This window comes from Amia ocellicauda, chromosome 13 (genome assembly GCF_036373705.1).
Source record: "Amia ocellicauda isolate fAmiCal2 chromosome 13, fAmiCal2.hap1, whole genome shotgun sequence".
In the NCBI taxonomy this organism is placed as follows: Eukaryota; Metazoa; Chordata; class Actinopteri; order Amiiformes; family Amiidae; genus Amia; species Amia ocellicauda.
This window is the reverse complement of record NC_089862.1, coordinates 37114678-37142424: the sequence shown is the minus strand read 5'-3', so window position 1 is coordinate 37142424 and position 27747 is coordinate 37114678. Positions and strand designations below refer to the sequence as shown.

At 43.9% G+C, this 27747-nt stretch overlaps 1 protein-coding gene across 3 annotated transcripts; it reads left to right on the top strand.

Moving 5' to 3' along the window:
* The first annotated feature begins 5693 nt into the window (after positions 1-5693).
* On the top strand, positions 5694-27249 carry LOC136766920 (excitatory amino acid transporter 3). Of its 3 annotated transcripts, XM_066720808.1 has the most exons (13): positions 5695-5850; positions 6185-6280; positions 15125-15265; positions 16656-16748; positions 17218-17332; positions 17841-17883; positions 18099-18200; positions 18517-18701; positions 19021-19128; positions 20890-21012; positions 21363-21557; positions 24627-24761; positions 25461-25813. In XM_066720808.1, exons 2-13 carry the CDS (start codon positions 6193-6195, stop codon positions 25708-25710), a joined length of 1578 nt encoding a protein of 525 aa, XP_066576905.1. In that variant the 5' UTR covers positions 5695-5850; positions 6185-6192; the 3' UTR covers positions 25711-25813. The 3 variants fall into 3 exon arrangements, with proteins under 3 accessions (XP_066576904.1, XP_066576905.1, XP_066576906.1); XM_066720807.1 differs by having other exon boundaries at positions 5694-6280; XM_066720809.1 differs by lacking the exon at positions 25461-25813 and adding an exon at positions 26268-27249 and having other exon boundaries at positions 5696-6280.
* The last annotated feature ends 498 nt before the right edge of the window (positions 27250-27747 follow it).

The following is a 27747-nucleotide window of genomic DNA, read 5'->3' as shown; positions in this document are numbered from 1 at the left end:
TACACCCGACCTCAGAAACTCACACAGACAGGCCATTCGGTCCACAACTAGGCAGGATGTTCTGTGCGCTGCTGTCCTGTCTGTGTGTGAATGTTGTGTCCTAACTACTAGACTATAAGTTCCAACAAGTAACAAACACTGCTTGTTCATTCATTCATTCACCCAGATTAGATTTTGCTGGAACTGAGTATAACACTGAGTTTTACTGTAGGATTCCAAAGGCAGACTGAGACCCTAATTCGGCCACGGTCAAGCTGTCTGTCTGTCTGTCTGTCCCTCCTTCTGTTTTAATGTCGTTGATGATCAGCTGCCTGCATACTTCTCCACTCTCTGGCGCACCCCTCCCCCCTGCCCCGGACATCTCTAATCAATCTCTCATCAGTGAAATGTGTTTCCACTCTTGTCTGCTCAGCACAGCAAGGGCATCTCTTAATCACTGCATTGCTTCTCCTTTGACTGGGGCCTGGGACAGCATCAGCATGGTGATCTGAAAATCATCCCACACTCTCTTCAGGAGAAATGCGCCCCGGTAAAAAGCTCTGCAGTTAATTATTCTTTTTCGTGTTCTTTTTGGTAATCTTCAGGAAACTAGCAGTGGGGTTTTGTGGTAAGGGCTAGAGCTAGGCTGACCCACTTTTATACAACCCCGTTCCCCAGCCCAGTTTGTGTTTCCTCCTCCTTTGTCCTGAATTCATCCCTGTATCTGTTTCTAAATAAACCCCATTGAGTCCCTTCGGTGTGGTGAGTTTGAATTCAGCTTGCATCTGCCATTTGCCTCGGTATTTCTGCATTAACATGTGTCAGCTTCCCATGATATGAAGTGAGGAGGCGGGGTTATGAAAGGAGAGACCCCAGAGATGTTTCATGCACTATTAAGTGCTAGGGTATATTGTCCAAAGTGTAGAATTGAGAGCAAGGGCAGTGATGTTCAGACTGTACAATGCACTAGTTAGAGGTCATCTGGATACTGTGGACAGTTCTGGGCTCCACACTTCAAGAAAGATATCGCTGCTCTAGAGGCAGTTCAGAGGAGAGCAACCAGACTTATTCCAGGCCTGAAGGGAAAATCCTACTGAGAGACTGAGGGAACTGAACCTTTTCACCCTGGAACAGAGGAGACTACGTGGGGACTTGATCCAAGTCTTCAAAATCATGAAAGGCATCGACCACATCAAACCAGAGGAGCTTTTCCAGATCAGCAGGGACACACGCACCCGGGACACAAATGGAAATTGGGCTTCAAGGCATTTGAGACAGAAAACAGGAGACACTTCTTCACACAGAGAGGCGTCACAATCTGAACAAACTCCCCAGCGATGTGGCTGAAGAGACAATTTGGGAACATTCAAAAACAGACTGGATAGGATCCTTGATCACTCAGTTATTAATGGACACCAAACGAGCACGATGGGGCGAATGGGCTCCTCTCAATTGGACACTTTCTTAAGTTCTTATTTTTCTTTTCCTCCATTTTAATAGTTTGTAATAAGATGTCCTATTTATCCATGTCAACTCAGAAGGCTTATAAGAAGGCTTATAACACACATGCTTCGGTAAGACTTTAAAGAGCAGCACTGGAGTCCAGTGGCGAGACGTGCTTAACAGTACAGTGAATAAAGTGCACGGTCACCCCAGCAAGGTCTGTACAGCGACAGCGTGATTCAGCCCCTGACCCCCCGGCACCAGGCTGCCCCATCCTGGCCGCAGATTCATACAGTCATCCAATCTGAGGCCACACTGACGTTCTCACTCTGGCAGCTGGGGCTTTCAAAGACACACCATGAAACACAAAACCACTAATCACCTGTCTGAGGTCACGACCGCGGAGCTCTTGGGATCAGACGTGTGTGAGAGTCTGTATTGTGTAGACAGTTGTGAGCACCTACCCAATGTCTCTGGGCTGCAAAACTCTACAACCTGAATTTGGTCATTTATGCTTCACATGGGAGGAAAACACAGACAGACGACTTCCCATCCTTGAAGCCACGTTTTCCTTAGGACTTCCTGGGCAGCCTGGTCTTAGTTCTGTCTTCACTTGACCTCTTTTGGTCTCCTATTAGAGACCTTCAGAGACTCTCTTTCTTTCTCTACCCATAGCAGAAAACAGATGCAACTTACACCACCAGTCAAAAGTTGTAGAACACCCCCTTTTGTCCAGTTTGTATTGAAATGTAAGCAGTTCAAGTCCAGTGCCAGTGGCCGAACTGCCAGAGGTTAAAAAAAAGGTTTAGGTTACCAAAAACTGAAACATACAGACATGAGACACAGTAGAAGGGGTTCAATATGATGAATCGGGTTATCCTGGATATGGTGGGAATGTGGGAATGTCCACTGAGTAGAATAAAGCAGCAGGGAGACGATAAAGTAAATGAAATGGCTTTTCTGAATCGCACAACCTGAGAGGCCACTCTTAAAACTGAGACAGCAGACGCCCTCTAGTGGAAGAATATAGAAACATTTATTTGCTTGCTTGACCATTCACCGTTATATAATAATGCCATTAGCTCAGGAAATATTATCTCTCAGGCTGCGACTACAGTACTAACAGACTGTAAACGAGCTCTGGGTCGGAGCTACAGGTTAGAGTGCAGTGGGGTCTTTGATGCTCGATGGGAAAGTGGCTATTGATTAGCAACCTCCCCACTAACACACACACTTACACATTGTATCACATACACACACACACACACACTTTCACACACTAGCATAAACACTCTATCACACATACACACACACCATTCAATCTACAAAACTCCAGTCATTAAAACTGAACACTATTAACACACTGTCCTCAAGGTGCAAACACTATTACAGTTTTTCTCGATTGCTTGAGCACATTTGTCCGAACAGAATTCACCTTTCCAAAACAATGAACACAGCCCAAACTGGAACACGTCTGACCAAAACAACACATTTAATTAATTAATTAAAATAAACTCATACTCTCAAAACAGCAAATACACATCACAAAATAATATCAGTCCATCAATACAGTACGATTTGTCATCTAATGATAAGTTATTTCCATCAGCCACTTCACACTGGCACAATAAATACGAACTATGAGCATCAATATGACACGTCAGCCCTGTACTGCTCTCTCTCTCTTCTGCTTGTGTGTAAAATACAGGGTAAATGATCAGTAAACATTTCACCCCAGCAAGAGCTGAACTCATACTCTCTGAGTGACTCATATCAAGACCAAAGTGGAAAGATTTGACTCAGTTACAGTAATGCTCCTGATAAATTGAATGATGCTGGAAATTACAGTAAATATAAATCAATCATTTAGGTGTGCTGTATTGTGTGGTCTAACAGTGGGGATGAGGGAACGAACACCCTGTCTTGAGATGCTGCACACATGGCAATATCCACCTCTCTGGCCTGAACACAGACTGTTGCTCTGTGACCGGTGAGCTCCTCCCATGTCTGCTCTCTCTAGGCAAATTGAATCACTTCATCCATGTATATCAGTACATGTGGCGACACATTTGCCTCAAGAGAAACACAACATGAACATGGGCAGCCATTGTAACTGTCTGACACTAAATATTGTGAGGAAATGCATGACTGTAATGCCCTGACCTACAGACTGGAGCCTCATCTCTTCACTGTCTCTGTTCCTGTCAGGGGCCTGCGCAGCTGTTTCATCCCTAGTGTCCATTCAAGACCTGGTCAGTAGTTGCCAGACTGGCTGTGATGAACGGGCTTGAGCCATCATCCCATGTTTAAAACTGAAACCCAAAAAAACAGTAACGCCTTTAATGTGTGTGTGTGTGTGTGTTACGAGGACAGTCAGATCTAAACAGTTTTTAGTCTGTTTAAATGCACATGGTTTGTATGCGAAGCAGACTTTTGCAAAATATAGATATGGAAAGTGTGTATTTTCTTACCCAGAGGCAGTACTGTAGGCGAGCGCCGCGCAATCTCCTCTGTTTTAAAGGCGCTTAAGCCTATTGTCATAGAAGCAGGAGGGGGGAGACTTTACATGTACTGTATTCTGCAGTTACACAGACAGAAGTGTAACATCTCAACCCGAAGGTCAGAGCTGTGGAAGTTCCCTATATGTGTTCTACACACACACACTCACAGGATCTTTTGAACCGATTGGTGTTCACAATTTCCTCACAATAAAACCCAAGACAGACAATTACAGAAACCTTCTTTAATGGTTACAAATCACAACCATGCAACAGCTGGAGGGCTGGGGGTGTGGCTGTGCTCTCCCAAACACACAACCCCAAATAAACTCCTATACCACTCCAATATCACACACAAGACAAACGCAGTAGAACTATACACTTAGAATAACAAAGTAAAACCCTATGAACAATAAATAGTCGATAACAAATACACATAAATAAAATAATATGAATATGAATATGAATTTATAGAAAGCTGCAATGCCAGCCCCCGACACTAAACAGGATGATCTTTAGAGATAAAATATCATGTTTAAAATAGTCTGTTGTGCTAAAAGTATCTATTCCAATATAAAATAAGTTTATTAAAAGAAACAAGTTAAAAACAATTCTCCTTAATATTGCACTACCCCAAATAGCAATAAATAAACCATCAGCGACACTGAGGGAGGAACTACGAGGACAGAAACAGCCCGACATCGACACACAGACGCCAGCTGGTCAATGCAGCAGCCCACACAGGGTCCCATAGTGCTCGTGTTCACAAACCATTTATTTAAGAGTGGTTTACAGATATCTCTATATGTAAACATATCTTTAAATGAATTAGAGATATCTGAAATACATTGCTAGATATCTGCAAATCATTTTAAGATATCTGTAAATGACATTTGTTCATTTCGAGATATCTCCAAATGACTTCCTGTTTGTAGCCCAAGACTATCACTTCCCGTTCACCTTTTCATTTATTTCTATGTAACTGAATGAAGTGATAATCTCAACCAAAATACAGCAAATAATGTAAAGATATCTTGACATGAAATAAAGACATCTTAAAATGTATTCAAGATATCTTTAAATTAATTTCAGATATGGGTAAATGGAGTTAAATGGGATATCTCAAGTTAGAGATACCTGTACATTTTTGAAATATATATTTAAATAAGGTATCTTGAAATGCAATTGAAGAGTGATATTTTTGTGTCTTGTTATTCTGTGTATTTTAATCCATTTCAAACTCTTAGTATTTTAATTGATTTTAAAGACGTAGCCGACACTGAGACACGAGTCACTCCTCCTATACATCCATTTCATCCTCTTTTCTTTTTGTGTTTGTTTCTTTCAGTTGGTTTAACCCAATGTTTTACCAACAGACAAATAAGGACGTTAACCTCATTAAAGGTGATTTCACCAGCATTTTACGATGAAAATATGATCATCCCTTCAGCTACGTTTGATGGAACACAATGTCATGCATGTTACTCACACACATGTGCGGGCTCTGACGTACAGGAAGGCTCTGTGCACTTGTCAGTAAATGGTAGTTAACAGCTCGTTTTCATCTGGCCTCACAATGCAATAAATACGGGTTAGCGACACTGCTAGGTATGCTGCCCCATTATAAGAAATAATGACCTGGCGTTGTGTGGACGACGCAGGTGCCAGTTTGGACACCATGGGATGTATTTCATCACAGCTTCTTTTAGCACCACACCTCACAGACAGGACGGGCCAATGCGCAGGCGTGCAGCAGGTGAACAATGTGCATGCTCAGTACATAGACGAGGCGCCGAGACGAGAAAAGACGGCAGACTGACACCCGTGACAAGCGGCGCAGCGAGAGAGCGCTTCACGCCCGGCACACACCAGCCCCTGCAAGCCGTGCTCTTCTTATCTGAGTTTCCTTTCCCAGTATGTCATGTATGAGGTATGATTAACGTGGCCACGGTCAGTTACACTGCTGTCCTCCCAGCACCATCAGCGCAGCGCAGGCAGGACTGACGCGCACCGAGCCTCACCTGCAGCGCCTGTCTGCCTGTCTGTCTGCCTGCCTGTCTGTCTGTCTGCCTGTCTGTCTGTCTGCCTGCCTGTCTGCCTGTCTGCCTGTCTGTCTGTCTGTCTGCCTGCCTGTCTGCCTGTCTGCCTGCCTGCCTGCCTGTCTGCCTGTCTGCCTGCCTGCCTGTCTGTCTGTCTGTCTGCCTGCCTGTCTGCCTGCCTGCCTGTCTGCGGTGCTGTTCACTGTATTCATTGAATGACTCAAGAGCTCGGTATGATGATGAAGAAGGCGATGCGCGGCTTCAGGATCTTCGTCGGGAGGAACTGGCTGCTGGTCTCCACCGTGAGTGCTGTGCTGCTGGGTAAGTCAGCCCTTCCTTTTCACAACAGAGTGCAAGAAAGGTGGCTCGCTGTCATCCGCCAGATAGTTCAAAATATACGTAAAGGAGGATCGTGGAGTGTATGTTTTTCGTTTTCTTTATTTTTTTACAATTGTTGTACAAAAACATAGCTATTAAAAGATGCGAGGGGCAGAACAGTCCAGCCTACTGATGCCCCCCGCACCGGCTGCACGCATCATTTATTCAGAAACTGATTTACAGACGTCTTTCGTGTTTTAACATTACAAAGAGCAGCAAATACAGCAAGCACACATCGCAGTAAAATGAGCTAACAAGTACAAACATAAGTTCTGTCCCTGTATGGGCCAAGGGATGGGTCAGGCATAGGAGACGTTACAGTAAAGTTATGGAAGTGCACAAAATGCGTAATATAAAATAAGTAATGAGGAGCATTGAGTGTGTGTGTGTGTGGGGGGTAGTTTAATAAGAAAGTGCAGAAGATCAGGAGTGTCGAGCTGTCCAGGCCAGGTGGTCAGGGACTGTGCACTTCTGACCCCGGGGGGGATCGGTCCACCTTGTGGGCAAGGAAGGAGAGCACAGAGCGAGTCTCCTGGTCCTCCTGTGATTAACTCAGGTCAAGGGAATGGGGCTGAACAGAGCCTGCAGGAGCACATCTACCCATGTGTTTATATGAAAAACAGGGCTTTTTAAAAAAAATTGAGATTATGTGCACATTTACTATCTTACAAATAAGAAGAGGTTGTTGAACGTGTGGGCTGGGGTGGGGATTAAAATAAAGTTTTTTTTAATTATGTAATTTATCCCCATTATTAACACGATTAGATTTGAGAGAGCTTGATATTTTGTTAATGTGAAGAGTAGTACATTTCACCCAAATTATATGTATTTATGTATCCCATCTTTACTAAGGATTTAATTTGTGTGAGTGTTTAATGGACACCTTGTCTGTCATTTGTAGTTATATTATAAATTATATTATCTGTGGTTGTGCTAATGATTGCTTATATTTTATTGCAGAGAAGAGTTGAGAGAGAGAGAGGTTTCATATTTTTATTGTGTGAAATGCTTTTCAACCCTTGGATGTTATGTTATTTTGATCGTATCATAAATGCTTTGGCAATACCTGTGTAAACGTAATGCCAATAAAGTTTGTTTTTAATTAGACAGACAGAGAGAGAGAGAGAGAGAGAGAGAGAGAGCAATAAACATTGGCAAGGAGGCAGAGAGAGATGAGGGAGAGAGAGGAAGACGAGCTGAAAGGAAGAAGAGTGCACTTCTTGAGTAAAGGGGGTCCTCGAAAATCCATACGAAATAATGGGAACAGCCCTAGATATGTTCCAACAACCCAAAATAAAATAAAAAATTACCCATCCAAATATCTTTCAAACACCATAATTCATTACAACGATTCCTACACTAAAATAAATGTGTAACCATTACTGTGCGACCTCAGTGAATGAACCTAAGACAGTATTGTGCCATTTCTAAGCGCCAACACTTTTTACTGAGCCCATCTCCAAATCATCACATCACATTGTAATATGAAGACATTAAAAATAATTTGTAAACAGGGCAATTATTTCCTTATGTATTTTTTAATAATCATATTCAAATGCAAGATACACAGAAAATATGATATTATTGTGATAGATATGCACGTAGCATAATATTAGCGCATACATTATTGCATGTGCATTATTATTATTTATTTTTGTTTTCCATCTCTCTACCAGAGTTAAGTCTGAACTGCGTGTTTGCTGGATTGGGGAAATGTTAAATACTTTTTTCTGCAACCCTACCAACAAAGACATGATCATGCTTTTTAATATATGTGTGAATCTGTATGTAGCCTACTGTCACGATTCCCTCGGGGGCTCGGGAACAGGGGACCCAAATGCAGAGCGTGGTGAGACAGGCGCGGGTCGAGTGCTGGCGGATCAGGGCAAAGGAGACTAGACAGGGACGTGGTCGTGGGATCAGACAGACAGACAGGCAAAGGCGAGACAGAGTCGTAAACAGGAAGACAGGCAGGAGGTCAAGGGAACACGGGATATCCAAGGCACGAGGAATACAGGGCTACGGGGAACAAGACTGGAACTGGGACAATGCTCAGGATTGCAGATGGAACTGACAAAACTTCGCCCCAACTGAGGGGATTATAAAGGGGAGCAGGAACCAGGCTTAGGAGGTGCAGGGCGAATAGGAACAGAGGGATGGACCAAGAGTGCACATGGGTGTTAATTGACAGAGTGAAGAAAGCAGGGAGAAGGCAGGGAAATGGCGCCCCCTGGCGGGGATAGAGGGGGAGCACTAGGAGACCATGACACCTACGTGTTAACGATCAAAACACAATGGAAATGTGCACGGTTGTTAATGCCAGTATTTATTCAATGCTAAATGTAAATATATAAAATAAAACTGTATCTTACTTTCATTTCATTATGAAGATCTTACAGCCGATCCTGCTTGCTTAACGTTTCTGAACTCCAGGATATTCGGGGTTTCTTGTTTATAATCACAAGCTTTCTGACGTTTGATTGGTTACTGGCCTTTAGGAGGCTGGACATATGACTTGACTGATTGGGTAATAGAAAATGTATTAAAACGAAAATAGAGGAATATCATTATTAGGCATTGTACTGACCTACACCGATCAGCCATAATAATATGACCACCTGCCTAATATTGTGTAGGTCCCACTTTTGCCGACAAAACAGCCCTGACCCGTCGAGGCATGGACTCCACTAGAGCTCTGAAGGTGTGCTGTGGTATCTGGTACCAAGACGTCAGCAGCAGATCCTTTAAGTCCTTTAAGTTGTGAGGTGGGGCCTCCATGGATCGGACTTGTTTGTCCAGCACATCCCACAGATGCTCGATTGGATTGAGATCTGGGGAATTTGGAGGCCAAGTCAACACCTTGAACTTGTTGTTGTATTCCTCAAACCATTCCTGAACCATTTTTGCTTTGTGGCAGGGTGCATTATTCTGCTGAAAGAGGCCAATGCCATCAGGGAATACCGTGTCCATGAAAGGGTGTACATGGTCTGCAACAATGCTTAGGTAGGTGGTACGTGTCTAAGTAACATCCACATGAATGGTAGGACCCAAGGTTTCCCAGCAGAACATTGCCCAAAGCATCACACTGCCTCCGCTGGCTTGCCTTCTTCCCATAGTGCATCCTGGTGCCATGTGTTCTCCAGGTAAGCGACGCACACGCACCCGGCCATCCACGTGATTCATCAGACCAGGTCACCTTCTTCCATTGCTCTGTGGTCCAGTTCTGATGCTCACGTGCCCATTGTAGGTGCTTTCTGCAGTGGACAAGGGTCAGCATGGGCACCCTGACTGGTCTGCGGCTACGCAGCCCCATACGCATCAAACTGCGATGCACTGTGTGTTCTGACACCTTTCTATCAGAACCAGCATTCACTTTTTCAGCAATTTGAGCTACAGTAGCTCGTCTGTTGGATCGGACCACACAGGCCAGCCTTCGCTCCCCACGTGCATCAGTGAGCCTTGGCCGCCCATGACCCTGTCGCCGGTTCACCGCCTTTCCTTCCTTGGTCCACTTTTGATAGGTACTGACCACTGCAGACCGGGAACACCCAAGAGCTGCAGTTTTGGAGATGCTCTGACCCAGTCGTCTAGCCATCACAATGTGGTCCTTGTCAAAGTCGCTCAGATCCTTACGCTGCCCATTTTTCCTGCTTCTAACACATTAACTTTGAGGACAAAATGTTCACTTGCTGCCTAATATATCCCACCCACTGACAGGTGCCATGATAACGAGATTATCAGTGTTACTCACTACACCTGTCAGCGATCATAATGTTAAGGTTGATCGGTGTATATTATCACTTGTTGACATTAATACCTTACTTCTCTTGAATAGGTTACAATATTTTTTAGGATTTAGGATCCACTTGAATTTCCAGACGGCTCACTATGAGTGGCTGATGTATTGTCCATGCACATCAGTTTATAAAATCTCCTGTCCACCATCCTGGGGCCGATACAGAGGGACTTTATAGTGCTGACGTCAAAAGCCGAAGACAACTCTGTGAGGACAGGTGACGAAAAACGACAATTGACAAAAAAACGTCCTACGATTCTGAAACAATGAACAAATTGTGAGGACCACCTGCAAGGAATAATAAACAGCGAGCCGCTGGACTCACCACATTCACATCAAACGCTGCCAATGTACATCCTGAACACGGATTTGTTATTTTATGACAGAAACAACCTTTGCCACCTAGCCAATCTCTTTGCCATCCCATCATCCTCCCTCTCAGATTAATGGAGTTTGATCTTTCTCCTGTAATTCACATATTTCCCATCAAAGCTTCAACAGCTTGTGTCTTCCTTCTTTCTTTCTTCTTCTTATTTATTTATTGTCAGACACCCTCATCCCGGGTGACTTACAGGTGACACGACCAACACAAGAGTGCAATCATACAGTACAACATTCAAATGAAGCACAATACAAGATCAGTTTAAGAAATACAGAAATGCAGAAGTAAAAATGTAGATTATAGTTAATTTTAAATACAAAGCATACTTTCTAGTTACATCCCTTTTCTTTCTTCTAATTTCTGTTTCATACTATCTGAATCTATCGTAGTATTTAGTGTATTATATATCATTTTAAGAGACTCTTCACAAGTCCCAGGTTGAGATATAGTTACTTTGTATGCCCCCCCACTGCCTAGACTGTACACTGCAATCCATGAACTCTGCCCGTTCTGACACTTGTCCCCAGACAATACTTTTCTTTGTGTGCGGTGACTGTTGTCACATGATCATCCTACTTTACCTGTTTTTTCAGGGCCCTGGTAACTCACCCCACCGGCCCCTCCTCCGTGTATAGCGTGTTGAGCAACGTGTCGGACAGAGATCTCCATCCCAATTGTCTAAAAAACCTGAAAATCTGGATTTGCCATTCCAGAGGACTTTTGCTAATTAGTGACGCCCCCAAAACAAAAAGTAAACACTTCATTTAGCAGATGGAGCATTCAGCTCTCAGCTTCTCAGAAGTAAAACTACAGCTCCTGTGGACGTGAGTTTGGATTGTGGCCAGAGCAGAAGTGATACCTGGGACTGGGACCAAAATTCAGCCCTGGCATTTTAGCCACACCAGCACCCCCATACCCAAACCACAAACAACCATCAAGATATCCCCTTAAAGGTTTGTTAGATGGTTTAGAACAGGGGTTCCTAATGTGCGGCCAGGGGGCCAAAGGTGGCCCTCGATGATGATTGGTGCGGCCCCCCAAAGCCAATTTTCAACCATCCCTTTTCTGAACTTTTACTATATTTTTACACTTTCTGAAATATTTCTGTTACAAATTGCACGTCATTTGGGGGAAATTAAAAAAAAGAAAAAGTTAATAAATGTTCTCTAACAGAAATGTATAGGAAATAAAAAGGTATGATTTGGGACATATTTTGTTTTCATCGGTGGTTCATTTTCTACTGCGGCCCCATGCAACCTCCAGAAATTGGCCCTCCATCACCAGACATTGGGAACCCCTGGTTTAGCACTATCCTCAAACAGTTGCTTTCAATCATGTTGTAATTAGTAGATATTTTTGGGAAATGCTTAAACAAAGGTTTAAAACCAGGTCTTATTATAATTATAATAGAAATTATAAATGAATTGTAAAGATTGTTATTATTTCTTTCTTAGCAGACGCCCTTGTCCAGGGCGACTTACAAAATATAAGAGCAATACAAAGTGCAATAATACAGTGCAGTGCAGCTCAAGTAAACAATATATGGGGTCTTACATCCTAGATTGTAAACGCTGAGTGCAGACAAGATGTTAGGTCACAGTCAATGGCCGAGGGAAAGGGAGCAAAGGGGAAATCAAAAGAAATAATACAAGTACTTGTAATGCAAAGGCAAGCAGTATGACAAAATGTTGAATAAGTGCAGGAGAGTAAATTACTACATTACAAGTTCTGTCTGAAAAGATGAGTCTTGAGTAAGCGCCGGAATGAGGTCAGGGACTCTGCTGTTTTGACTTTGGTGGGCAGGTCTTTCCACCACTTAGGGTCCAGGGATGAGAAGGAGCGGCTCTGGAGGAAGGAGAGTGGAGAGGAGGCAGAGTTAGTCTTCTGGCACTGGAGGAGCGCAGTGGTCTGGAGGGGATGTATGGAGAGACAAGTGACAGAAGGTATCTTGGTGCCCTGTGGTCCAGACAGCGGTAGGTGAGGGTCAATGTCTTGAACTGAATGCGTGCCGCTATCGGGAGCCAGTGGAGGGAGCGGAGCAGTGGAGTAGCGTGTGAATCGGGGCAGAGAGACACCAGACGAGCCGCAGAGTTCTGGATGAGCTGGAGCGGCGGGTAGTAGATGCAGGCAGGCCGGCCAGGAGGGAGTTGCAGTATCCAGGCGGGAGAGGACCAGTGACTGGACGAGTAGCTGAGTTGAGTAGTCGGTGAGAAAGGGACGGATCCGGCGTATGTTGCTCAGGAAGAATCTGCAGGTGCGCGTCAGCGTGGTGATGTGCTGGGTGTAGGAGAGCGCGGGATCGAGGGTGACTCCTAGATTATTAGCGGAAGAAGAAGGAGAGAGTGTGGTGGATTCCAAGGGGATCGAGATGTTATCTGCATTTTGGATGGAGTTGTTTGTTGCGTTTGCTGCCGCTTACCACCCACAAACTGCCTTGACAGAACAGAACAACATTATTATTCAGATGAGTTTTCAGGATTTGGGGAAGGTTAATCAGTGCAAATAACAGCGTGCAGTAACATCTCAGTTGAATATACTGTAGTGTGCAGTATCCATACACACAAAAAACATTGGTCCTCCCCAAGATGCTCCCACTTGTTCAGATGTACAGCATCTCTTTTCCAGGTCACACCACCTTATTTCATATTCCCTTCTTTTATGTGGTCTTATATTAGGGGCCCTCCTATAGAGAATTAGTTATGTGTAATATGCATATATGTCCCAGACTGCACCACTGCCAACATTTAAGATGTTATTCTCCAAAACTAAATATCTTAAAAGATAGGCTTTATGACATTGCATTCTAACAATAAACACATGCTGTGTGTTTTAAACAACAGTCCCCCTTACTCTGAAAGTCAAACCATGAGTTTCTAATGTGAATGGCATGGAGCTGGCCCACATCCTGTCTGTCAGCAGTTATTAACTCTGGCTTCTCTTCAGCTCATACAAGCCTCTATTAATATCCCTGTTTTTAAAACAGTTTTAAAACATTTTTTTATTTTTATTTATTGTTTAATGAGTTTATGTTTTTTTTATTTGTCTGATGCGTTAACCATTGAGAAAAGATATAAGACTGCATTCTGTTTTCTTTTGGTTTTGTTGGAAACAAACTTTGTTCTTTTTATTTGTTTAATGCATTCACCGTTAATTATAATAATGCATCAGATTGGTTTTGAATGTTCATTTGAGAAGTTCATTGATTTAGTTATATGCACTGATTGATTTACATGCATTAGTTCACTTGGATTTGTTCTTGTTCTGTTTTGTTGAGATTTAGTTGATCATTTTAAAATGAATTTTAGAAATGAATTTACATTTTTTTAATCATGATAATTAAAATTTTGTATTGTTTTTATAATGTAATGTAAAAAAACTCACTCAATTAAACAGTATTGTGAGGCAGATGCCCTTATCCAGGGTGACTTACAGTTTACTCAGACATTACAAATGTGCAGTACTTTGTTCGTTGTTTCATAGTCGCCGCTAGTGAATATAGGAGTCGTCACTGGGTTTTGGAGTTGGCGTTACAAGTATCGGCCTAGGATGGTGGCCAGCAGATATTATACATTTATTTGATTACACTATGAAAATAATAAAAGAAAAAACGGAGCTGCCCCTCACTACTTCTCCATCTCTAAACTCCTCCTACTTTGTCTCTTCCCATTATTACTTTCTCCAACTACAGAGACTGTGAAGGAACAAAATAAGTATTTTACAGTAGAACAATCGAGAGGAGCCCATTCGCCATCGTGCTTGTTTGGTGTCCATTAATAACTAAGTGATCAAGGATCCTATCCAGTCTGTTTTTGAATGTTCCCAAACTTTCAGCTTCAACCACAGCCACTAAATCTTAATATCGTAACTGTTGCTAAACTTACACTCCCATCATCCCACAATGTCGTGTTCTCAGCCTGTGAACAGTGATCCTGTGCAGTTAATCAACTTTTGTTTTTACTCTATAACATATATTATTTTACTAACAGTACAAATTATATGTAAACGATTTTCGAGGACCCCCTGTAATACAATTCAATACAATATTCTAATTTATCTTTAATACAAAGTACAATTTAAAAATTACAAAAGTTCAGAAGTACAGGTAATGCAGACATCCTAGTTCAAACAGGTGACAAGTGCCGAGATGATGCAGTAAAGTTCTGGGTATGGTTATATAAAGTGAAAAACAGCCCAGGCTGTTGTATTACAGGTACAGTCTGAACAGATGTATCTTGAGTCAAAGACAGGAAGATCTGGGCATCATAAGAACATAAGATAGTTTAGAAAGAGAGGAGGCCATTCACCCCATCGTGCTTGTTTGGTGTCCATTAATAACTGAGTGATCCAATGATCCTATCCAGTCTATTTTTGAATGTTCCTTGAATGTTTTCTGTCTTGAATGCCTTGAAGCCCAATTTCCATTTGTGTCCCGGGTGCGTGTGTCCCTGCTGATCTGGAAAAGCTCCTCTGGTTTGATGTGGTCGATGCCTTTCATGATTGTGAAGACTTGGATCAAGTCCCCACGTAGTCTCCTCTGTTCCAGTTCTCCTCTGGGGGAGATGGTGTCCCAGCCCAGTGCTGCTCACTTCCTGTCTTTCTCCTCCCTCAGGTATCGGGCTGGGCGTTCTGGTGCGCGAGTATGGCTCCCTCTCTCAGCTGGACAAGTACTACTTCGGCTTTCCCGGGGAGATCCTGATGCGGATGCTCAAACTCATCGTCCTGCCACTCATCATCTCGAGCATGATCTCAGGTACGGTAGCATGTCACTGCCAGGGCTGGCTCACCCATTGAGCAAGTGTGTGCAACTGCACAGGGCAGCAAGATGTGTGTCTCCAATTCTCCAACCTTTCAAATCTTGCATCATGTATGTCCCGCCTCCTAAAGGAAAGTAACCAATCAGACCACACATTTCGTGAATGCATTTATATGAATGCATCATATACATTCTGCCCCCCGGAACAGTCCTGTACTAACAGAGTAGGTTTTCAAAACCTCGCTTCACTGATTGGGTCATTTACTTCTGTTTGAAGGCAGGACTAAGCAGAGTGACAGTCCAGAGAGCCTTTGACAGGTTATAATAATAAAAAAAAAAAAGAAGTAAATACTGAAGTTTGGAAACGTTGAGGAAGAAGGCAATTGACTGTAAGATTGTCTTATTTAAGTAAAATGTACCATTTTATATATTTACATTTTGCATAGAATAAATACTGGCATTATTATTATTATTATTATTATTATTATTATTATTATTATTATTATTATTATTATTATTATTTCTTGGCAGACGCCCTTATCCAGGGCGACTTACAACATAAGTGCAATACAAAGTGCAAGAATACAGTTCAATAAAGGCATCAATCATTACAAATTCAAATTTACAATTTTACGTATTACATTTCTATTGTATTTTTATTGTTCCAATGTGTGTTTTTCTACAATAATTCTGAATAGTGATCATCAACAGGCTAACACATGTATTACATAAAATACGTTCGGGTATCTTTGTTGGTAGGACTACAGAAAAAAAGTCTTAATGTTTCCCCAATCCGGCAGAAATACAGTATGCTTAATTAACAACTCAGGTAGCCTAAGAGATGAGAAAATAAATAAATAACTAATTTATATCAGAGTCTAACACGAAAAAGGCACAATCACAAGAAATCGCTGAGAAGTTAAAATGAATAATACAATTACAACAAAATACCGCTAAAAATTATAAAAGGATTTAAAAAAAGTTTGCGCATACAATATAAACTGATCAAGTACAGTGCGGTCGCAGCTCCCGCTCGGTATTCGCACCAGACGCTCCTCCAAGTGCTCCACTCAGCAGAGTGTGAAGTCGGATCTACAGATGTGGAGGGTTACGTCACTTATTACCCGTTACATGGATGCTGAGTGAACGCCATTCAATGTGTTCATACGCATCAAACCACCACATGTGCAGCTATGGGGGACCAAACTGCATCATTCCAGCGTGCTGATTGGTCTTGATTTTGTCCCATCAATGCACTGATGATGACAGTCATATCGGGTGCACCGTTGCAAGTGGCGCAGATTGTCAAAACCAAAGCTGATTAAGAACTGTCTTCGCTGCTTTGTTCTCTGGATGCTGACGACTGAAACGCCGCTCTGCTTCACAGGAGTGGCCAGCCTGGACTCGGGGATGTCTGGCCGGATTGGGTTGCGTGCAGTCGTGTATTACTTATCAACGACCGTTTTGGCTGCCATCCTGGGTGAGTATTACAGTGAACCCCCACTCTGTGCTCTGTCTGAGAACAACTGAAGACTAAATTATTCTGTCAAAGGAAGGGGTAGGTCTCAGTTTCCACCACACCTTTAAACACAATGTCACATCTGACTGCATATACAGAAGAAGTGAAGAACAGTGATTATTCAATGAGGGGCAGTATTCAGGCAGTATGTGAATCAGTGAGAGGCAGTGTGTTAGTCAGTTATACCCCTTCTCCACTGGCATATCTGACCCGAGCCGGAACCAGGGTGGCATGGTGTGGCACGTTACCCACTGTCAATTTTGTCGAGCCGACCCTGAACCAGGCTGTGAGTTGAAAAGTTACTGTCAATTCGGATGTGCCAGTGGAAAAGGGGCATTAGTATGGCGCAGTGTGTCGCTCAGTGATGGTCAGTGGACTGTAGAGTGTCGGTCAGTGATGTGCAGTAGCAGTTCTGTCTTGTACCATTCAGGCATCGTGCTGGTGATGACCATCCAGCCCGGTGTGTCTCAGAGCACTGAGGACATCGACAGGACCCACTCTGCCACAAGGGTCAGCACAGTGGACTCCATGCTGGACCTCCTCAGGTACTCGGCCACTCTGCCGTCGCTGCTCCTCTACAGACTCCCTGTAGACACACAGACAACCCAGTGGGGCGCTCTCTTCTAAGGTCATATCATTGTTGAGGACTTGGAAAATGTGGAAACCCACTGTGACAGGAGACCAGTCTGTTGGTGAAGTGTAGTGCAGCTTAGTACAGTGCAGTGTAGTGTAGTGCAGTGTGGTATACTTTAGCTCAGTGCAGTGTGCTGCAGTTTAGTCCAGTGTAACTCAGTGTAGTGTAGCTCAGTGCTGTTTAGTATACTTTAGCTCAGTGCAGTGCAGTGTAGGTCGGTTCAGTATAGTGTGGTCCAGTGCAGCGTGCCGTAGTGCAGTAAATGTGGTACTGTGTAGTGTAGAACAGTGCATAGGCTGTGTGTGTTTATTCACCGCTGCATGGACAAACAGGGATTGACTTACGAAATGTTAAAGTATAATCAAACCGCAGCAGTGAACCAGCGTCTCAATCTGTGTTTTGTCTTTGCTCGTCCTCAGGAACATGTTTCCTGAGAATCTCGTCCAGGCTTGTTTCCAATCGGTAAGAGACTCTCAGATACTAGACCCCACACCTTTATTTAGTGTGTGTGACATCAGACCTGGGCCCCTTTCCTAGTACCTGGTTTAACTAATTCAGACGGCTCAGCCGGATTCAGTTAATCCGATAATTTCAGTCAGGCTCTCCTATGGTAACTGACTCAGCTGGACATTAAGCTTGTTTTGAAGTGTGAGAGTCCGGCTCCTTTTGCGTTTCAGTACAAGACCAAGCGCTCAGAGCTGAAGCCGCCCAGCAGACCTGAGGGGAACAGCACCGCCGCTGCCGCTGTGACCACCATCATGACAACCGCAGCGCTGGAGGTGAGTGGCTCTCTGGGGCTCTTCAGCGTCGGGCTCTGGAGATGCCTGCAGCTCTGGGCACCAGGGCAGCTTCACACAGCGCGCCTCGTTTCAACTCTGGCGGCCACTGCTGCTTTGTGCGGCGCCCCAGGGGTTAACTGAGCCCTGTGCCAGCTGATGACCTAAATAACAGAATATTTTAGCCCAATCTTTTATAAAAACCTGTAATCCTGGGTGACAGTCATGTACTTTACACAAAAAAACACAGATAGAAGTGCTAACATCAGAGTGAACGCACTGCCAGTCTGTAGTGTCCCCGTTTGTTCTCACTTGTCAGAACGTGACCAAGGACTACAAGATCGTGGGCCAGTATTCGGACGGCATCAACATGCTGGGCCTCATCGTGTTCTGCCTGGTCTTCGGGCTGGTCATCGGCCAGATGGGCGAGAGGGGACGCATCCTGGTGGAGTTCTTCAACGTGCTGAACGAAGCCACCATGAAGATCGTGTATATCGTCATGTGGTAAGGGCCGCCCGGGTGTGAAGCTCGGTAAACGTCGAGAAGGTGCACTACCGGGCAGACTGGGCATGCATCTTAAATACAGAGAAGCTGACTGTGCAGTTATAGTTGTCAGCTTGGATAAGTAATACACTTCTTTAATAGCAAAGAAAATACCTCCAATATGTATTCATACAGTGCTGGGTTGTGTTTATACAATGATGAGTTATGTGCTCAGTGTCATAGCGTCTGTGCAGAATCAGAGTAACCAGATCTCTCTCTCCCTCCCTCTCTCCCTCTCTCTCTCTCTCTCGTGGCTGATGGCTCTGTCTGTGGGTTGCAGTTACATGCCCATTGGAATCTTGTTCCTCATCGCTGGGAAGATCATCGAAGTGGATGACTGGGACATCTTCCGCCAGCTCGGGCTCTACATGCTGACCGTGCTGAGCGGGTGAGTGGCTGCACTGCTGGTCAATGGGCTTGGACAGTGGAAATTTGCTGGTGGTGTCAGAGCTTGCATTGATTTGGGATCCACAGATCTATGCAGGGCCCTACAGAGGGGAACAGATGTGGTGTCACAGGTCACATGGTGTCTGGGAAGGATTGCACACAAGGGATGGGAGCAAGGTTAGGGTGTGTGGTCAGACTAGAGCCCTGGCACCAGCGGGTTTTGAAGCTCCTCCAAACTCAGAGAGGGGTGTTGGTACCATAACGAGCTCACACACCACGGGACCTGTAACCCATTTCAGTTCCATTAAGCACCCTGCCACACACACACCCGAACACACACTCACACACAGCATTGAGCCCCTTTGTTGCATTCAGCCACCTGGTGTGGTGTTGTTCTGTGGGGCCGGACGCAGCGCAGGGCCCAGAGTTATCTACCTGTGATGGTGCAGGATTAAAACATATTTGTATTTGGTATTTAAATCATGAAAACAATATGCATATACAGCAGCCTATCTTTCATAAAGACAGACTTACTTCAATTTCCAGGGTTAAAACAGTCCAAATGACTCCAGTGACAATATTTACTACCTTTTATAGGTGCTGTTACATTGTTTCAAGGGCCAAGGATCACTACGGGACAGCCTCCTCAACTCTGATCTCTCAATGCTGTGCCAAGTCTCAGTACACAGACTCAACACAGCATTGAGCCCATGCCACACACACACACACACCCATACCCTGTTTGTGAAGCTAGTTTGGACTGTGCAGGTCAGACGCTTGGAGGTGCGCCTGAGACGGCAGTTTGGCTGAGGAGACTCTCCTGTAATGATCCTTGGTCCTTGAAACAATGTAACAGCACCTATAAAAGGTAGTAAATATTGTCACTGGAGTCATCTGGACTGTTTTGACCCTGGAAATTGAAGTAAGTCTGTCTTTAGGAAAGATAGGCTGCTGTATATGGGTATTGTTTTCATGATTTAAATACCAAATAAAAATATGTTTTAATCCTGCACCATCACAGGTAGATAACTCTGGGCCCAGCGCTGCGTCCGGCCCCACAGAACAACACCACACCAGGTGGCTGAATGCAACAACAATTAATCTCATCATAAACAAGCCCTGTGCTGAAGACTGGATGTGTCGCAAAAGCACAACAAAAGCTGAAGTTTCCCGTGTGGATTGTGCTGCCTAGGTTACCTGGAGGCTTGTTTACACGAAAGCGCATTCACAAATATGTACTTGGCAGCCGTCTTATTATAGCTTGTTGTGATGAGTCTGCAGTCTTTGAATTCACAGTTTTGGCATCACTAGTGCCTGGCTCGAGGTGCCTGAATAAAACTCTGGTGTTGTACCCGACAATTCGATTTACATTCACATCCCGATGTTTATATTTGTAGAAGCTGAAACACTTCTGCCTATGACTGAGTACAATGCTGGCAGTTAACCCACAAATTCCTACTGTGGCCCTCAGGTACCCCTGCTTGCAGTACCTTGCATTGCCCTGTGTGGTTTCTTTATGTTGCAGTGCAGCCCCCCCTCTCTGACCTGTCTGTCTGTAGTTTCCTGTCTTTCATGACATTATAGAAACAGAAGCTCTGACAGGAAGTCACGAGAGCGCGGTCAGAGGACGGGTAAGCTGTCAAACTCAACCTACTTTCTTTCTTTTTCTTTCTTCTTCTTCTTCTCCCCCCCACATTAATAAGGTGTAGGATGAATGCTCCTAGGGTGGGTTTACTCAGTGTGTTTTCCACTGCCTCCCCAGACTGGCTATTCATACTCTTATCGTCCTCCCATTGTTGTACTTCATCTTCGTGAGGAAGAACCCGTACAAGTTTGCACTGGGGATGTCCCAGGCGATGGTCACCGCTCTGATGATCTCCTCCAGGTACGCTGGGGCCCCTGGGTGACGTCCCTGTGTGTGGGTGAAGCAGGACTGTTGTCAGCAAACACGGTCACGCTCTGATATGAGTGTCTGCCATTGTCCGCGTAACTGTAGCTTTTTATTATAACTGGTGCCACGTAGACACTAGAAGATCCTGCCATTGCAAAAGCTACAGTCTTCCTAGGAATTGTGACTTAGAATGCACTGCAATACACTAGAATGGAAAGCAGTCACCCACATCACAAGATTTGATGTTCTATTGAAAGTTTATTTATTTTCTGTCTGAACAGAAAAATATATTTAAAATGCGACAGTGGTGACAATGGTGACAGTGCCGAATGTTTAATCTCCAGCTCGGCTACGTTGCCGGTGACCATTCGATGCGCAGAGCAGAACAACAGAATTGACAAGAGGATCACACAGTTCATGTTGCCAATCGGCGCCACCATCAACATGGACGGCTCTGCCCTCTATGAGGCCGTGGCGGCCGTCTTCATTGCACAGCTGGGCAACTATGCGCTGGACATTGGCCAGATCGTGACCATCAGGTGAGTCCCTGAAGTCTCCCAGTTTCTGATGTTCAGCACTAGCTTTATTCTTACTTAATAATAAGAGCAACAACCTGTTTGATAAGTTGCCTTTCCAAGCAATTAGCCTTCAAGCACTTTAGAAGATGCCTTTAAGGTAGATTTAAAAGCCCACACACCGTGCAGGTCAGCATGAAGGACACGTGCAGAGTCAGCGTGGCGAGGGTGGCTGGTGGGAATGTAGAAACACAATATCAGTTAGGCAAGGTGGAGCCAGTCTCTGAAGGGCCTTTTAGCTCAGGAGAAGAAATGTGTATTTGTTTAGTCTCTCCAGAAATACGCGATTATGCGATCACGGAATTTGCCTTTTCATACAGAATTCTCTTCCTTGTGCAGAATTCCGCAGAATAAGTCACTTTTTGAATGATAGACAGGGAAAAATAAAAAAATAAATATAGGGACAAAACTAAATATCTTAACTTTGCCAACAAAATCAGTTACCCATAAAGGCAGGTTTAAAATGTAGAGATTTTTAGACCAAATAGCATTAGTTCAAAATGTAAAGTTGGAAATGTATCAGCTAAAGAGTACACAGATCTCCAGGAGGATGAGGGCAAGTTATATTGTACAGTCTGTACCAAAGTCCTTGACCACACAAAGAAATCAACAATTGATGATCATCTCTAATCAAAACAGCACACAGAGCAGACGTCCTGTAGCACTGATTCCTCCCAGCCTGAACTAATTTTCAAACGCCAGAGGACCTTGACAACAACCATACATCAAACGATGGTGTATCGTGAGAAAAGGTAGATAATGTGCCCTGTGTACGCACACATACACTGCTACCTAACGTTAACATGCAAACCCATTGCTTCCTATAGCTTAATTTAGCTAAATCTATATCAGTTTGTTATGTGTTACAGTTGGTGCTAAATATTTAAAATTCCAAGAATTGCTGTGTAGACATGTAAAGTTTTATGTCTCATCTAAAGAAATTCACACCGGCATTTTCAAACATAATGCTCACAAAACTCAGAGAAACCCATCTTCAATCTAAAGTTAAATCTAGAATTGGTTTCCTGTATCGTAACAAAGCATCTTTCACCCACTCTGCTAAGCACAGGGCTCTGCTTTCACCTGCCAATTCTGGACTATGGTGACAGTTTATAGGATTGCCCCTAAAGACTCCCTCAATGTGATCTAACACACTGCCATCTGCTTTGTTACTGGTGCCCTGTTTAACACTCATCACTGTGATCTTTATACCATTGTCAACTGGTCAACCCTAATTGCATACACATCGCCACATTAACTGGCATCAATTTAGTCCCTCACAGGCAAGTCCCCTCTTTACCTCAGCTCACTCCTCAATATGTATACCATCAACAGCAACCTGCGCTCTGGTAGCTATATAAAATTGGTCATTCCCAAAACTTGCACTTCCTTTGGCCGACACTCTTTCCAGTTCTCTGCAGCCAATGACTGGAGTGAGCTACAAAAGTCTCTTAAACTTGTTACATTAATTCCTCTACATCCTTCAAAAGATGTTAACGGAGCTGTTACCTGACAAATGTACTTTTCACACATACACTCTCCATTTTTATCTCAATTTCTACTTTAATTGTACATTGACGTAAGTCCCTTTGAATAGCCTGTGCTGCCGAGATTGTGTCTGCTGAGCCACCTATTTTAGTATCATCTGCAAATGTGACAAGTTTGGTAACTATCCCAGAGTCCAGATCATTAATATAGATTAGAAAAAGCACAGGCCCTAGTACTGATCCCTGTGGAACTCCACTAACAACCTCACTCCAGTTAGAAGCGACTCCTCTAATTGACACCCTCTGTTTCCTATACATCAACCAGTTCATAATCCATCTACTTACATTACCCTGAATGTCTACAGCTTCCAATTTGAGGATCAGTCTTTGGTGTGGAACCTTATCAAAAGCTTTTTGGAAATCTAAGTATATCATATCATATGCTTTCACATGATCCACAGCTGCAGTTGCATGTTCAAAACTTTCTAATAAATTAGTAAGACATGATCTGCCTCGTCTAAACCCATGTTGACTATCTCCAAGAATACGGTTTTAATTTTTTCCAACATTTTACAGGTGATGCAGGTGAGACTGATTGGTCTGTAATTTCCTGGCTCAGTTTTGTCCCTTTTCTTGTGGATTGGTTTGACATTTGCTGTCTTCCAGTCAGTCGGCACATCCCCTGTTCTAAGTGTCATTTGGAATAATTGAGTTAGCAGCCTATAATTAATTTCCCTCATTTCTTACTGATGGAAATATCCCATCTGGCCCAGGTGATTTGTTTGTTTTTAATTCTGCTAGTCCCTTTAGTACTTCCTCCTCATTTATTACATGTGTTATATGTTCATTTTGAGTTAAATTGTATACAAGTTTAAACAGCCATCATTGTCTCTGTTCATGTCTTTTAATTGTTCATTTAATAACACAAACATTTTTTTCTGATCTTAATCACTGCCACAGGATTCCTCAGAAAACACATTATTAAATTGCAGAGTTTAAGAAAAACGTCCACAGATTTCTGTCGGACTATTTACTTTTTGGAGCAACTGAGCTTTCCTGAACTATTTGGCTTTTATGCTCGCCAGATCTTGGCCAGAGTAGTTAAAAAGGAGGGGCAATGAAACATTGAATTATAACCATAGTGGCAGGTAGACAGTAGGACGAACGGTTTCCAACTGAAAAATCATACAAACAGGGCATGTTATCTCCCCACAGCCAGTGGGCATTTTCAAGGCTGGCGTAGCGAATGTAGAGTCAGCGCACCCCCGCACCCTGCTGTTGTGAAGCTGTGCCCTTGGACAGTACCTCTGCCGTGTCTGCTGGTGTCATAGTTATGTATTGATCTGTGCGATTGATTAAGGGCCCTGCTTCTGGTGACATGAGTTACTACGGTCCCAGTCAGAAACTCACAGTGCTGCCAAAAACAGCGCTTTGTTGTGGATTCAACGTTCAGCAGTCAAACCCGGTTTCAGCAATGAATGTGTGCATCTCTTTAGCAAATTCCCTTTCAATGCACAGAGTAACAAGTGCCCGTGTTTTGTTCCAGTGTAACGTCCACCCTGGTCAGCATCGGAGCAGCAGGAATCCCCTCTGCCGGGCCAGTGTCCATCCTGATCGTCCTGTCCGCAGTGGGCCTTCCCTACGACGACGTCATGGTCCTCTTCGCCGTCGACTGGCTGGTGTAAGTTCCTCTCTGAGGTCTAGTTCGTTCCCCCTGCTGTGTTAAATGTGCAGGCTTCATTTAAAAACAAGTGTGTGTGACCTGTGTAATAAATCTTTCTCACTGAACTGTAGTTATTTATCAGTGATATCTTGCCAGAGGTTGTTGAACACTGATTCAGCACTTCATCTGGTAGGTCACCTTAAATCACCAATTTCTAAATATTAGGATCACATGGGAGTTATTAATCAATTAAGCAACTCAACCAAGGGAATTCTTAAATCTGGAGGTATTCAGAGGATTGTTCCAATGGTTTCTAAATGACTGAAATTTACCAAACCCCCTGCTTATTGTTTTGAAATAAATACTTTCAGGTGTTTATAAATTGGTGATAGAAGGGTAACTTCCAAAACCTGCTGGAGAGGGGCTCTCCAGGACCAGGGTTGAAGACCACTGATATATAGTATAGAATATGGAATAATAGGTAAAGTCTCTGTTGCAAGAGCACTTACATCAGATCATCAAGAATCATCATCAATTTCCCTGACTGGCTGTTCTTTCATGTCCTGCCTGTGGATCTTTGACTACAGAGAGTTAATTTGGGCTGAATATTGTCTGGTAAAAGGCTGAGTTTTGGATTAATGAACGGACACTGTCTTTCTCCTTCTCTATCACTGCTGTGGTCTCCTGTCTGTCTGTCCGTCTGTCCGGTTCAATCAGTGATCGTTTCCGCACCATGATCAATGTGCTGGGAGACGCCTTCGGGGCCGGGATCGTGCATAAGCTCTCTGAGAAGGAGCTGGAGCAGATGGGGCAGATGGACCAGGAACTCAGTAGGGATGCATTCAGGCCCTTCTCTCTGGAGGCTCCAATGGATGAGGAGGAGTCAGAGAAAAAGATTTATGACAACGGCGGCTTTGTTGAGGATATGAATGAGTCGGACTCATACACCAAGATATCTCAGCTTTAGTGTACAGATATATATCACTTCCGAATCAGTAATAACCTGCTGCACATTTGCCCTTAATGGACATTTATAGCATCATCAGTATCAAATAAAAATGTAAAAATTACACCCGAGTCAGTTTCCACATCTTTTCACGTCTTGAGTCACTTATAAAGAAAAAAAGTGCTCTGTGTCACAGAAGTGAGCGATGTTGTAAATCTTCAAATCCACGTGGTTCTCTGTGCTTTGGCTCTGAGCAGCATCGTTACTGAGAGACGTGGGCACCGCGGCGTGAGTGAGGGCCTGGTGGCACTTCTGTCATGAGCAGCGCTGTTTGAGCTCCCGATTACAGCTGCAGCAAGACAGAACAGAGCAGCCGACCAGACTCACCAGCCATTTAATGATTACGAACCCCTCTAAGCACACCAGTGGCGCTCATGCCTGACAGAAGTTGACCCTGATCGCCCTCTAGTGGCCTGGGGGAGGATCTCAAGGGATCTTGAGCTGAGCTACACAGGATAAAGAGAATACAGGTATTTGATGAAAAGTTGCTTTACAAACTGTTTTTTTTTTACATGCAGATGTTTCACTGCGACTCTGGTCTGACCCAGTTTAACCTCAGCCAGATGTTTCAGGCTGAAACATCTGGAGATAAATGCCACCTCTGCATCATTCCTGCCCAGTCCCAGTCAGGTCTTTGTGCCCTTGAGGCTCCTGGGCGAGAGGGTCCTCCATTCCTCAGAGGACTGGCTGCTGTGTGCCCAGGCGAGGGAGCAGGTGGCCGCCTACAGCTGGGGATGAAGCCGTCAGGAGCTGCATCAATGGCCGGGTTTCCTGGGTCTGCTGCAAGACTGTGTCCAAGAAAACTTCCCTTCTGGTAGTGTGGACTGCTGCAATCCTCTCCTGTCTCTCCCAGTTTAGTCTGGGGTGCATCCGCATCCATGGCACTATCAGCATCACAGCATCCTGGTGACTCCAGGAGGGCCCTCTGTCTGTTGCTAGACCTCTGTCTTCAAACTGGCGGTTCCACCCGCGAGTGGTGGCCCATGTTTGGCATTAGTTGGGCCGGGCAGGTGCTGCCAACTGTGATTCTCCATCCATGAGACCTTCACCCTGCTGGGAGTGGACACACTGGCTCACCCGTGGCTGTGTGACATTCTCTATTCCTTTCCACTGATTATGCTTCTTCCGGCCTTCCTGATGAGGGTTGGTTCTCCATGTTGGTACAGCTGCTCTATGGCGAGATCTATAAAAATGCAATCCTCCTTCACTGATAAAATATTCCTTTGTAGTCTTGTCAAGTTCATATTTTAAAACAGTTTTGGATGAATGCTTATCCTTCTGTCCAGATGTGTTATATGTAAACTGGCACTGTTCTACACCACAGCTACACTGCTGTACTAGGACAAGTAGTGACCCCTCCAGCACTGGGACGACACAGACAACAGCACGAGTGCAGACTGGGGTGCAATGTATATCATATGTACAGATTTACATACACCACATTTTCAGTTCCTTGCATGAGAATCATACATTGTACCCTTTTTCTTCTAGGGAGGGGGAGGTGTGTGTGTGGGGGGGGATAAAAAGTAATAAAGACTATATTGTTGCTGTCGTTGTTGATTTACCACAATAAAAACATTTGATCACAAAAAAAAAAAAGTACCCTTCATATGCCAGTGGGCATCAACGGCCTGTATATGGCAGTGGACATCTTGGGTGAACCGTCTTCACTAGGAGCAGCATGTTGTGTGCATAACGTACGGTCACTTCACATTCTTCATGTGTTTCACAATCTCACACAGGTCAACAGCCAGTCACAGCCGGTGACCTCAGAGACACCTGGGGCGGGATGAGCTTCATTTAAATATTACTAGAACTATATATAAATATTAGCAGTACCATGTCTTATTCACATGTAATTGATGAAAATGTTTTATTTGTTGTTCTTGAAAAGCAGCTAATAAATAGAAAAAAAAAATGGTCAAAAGTTTTAGAACACCTCCATTTTTCCAGTTTTTACTGAAATGTACGCAGTTTAATTTCTCAATGTACTCTGAA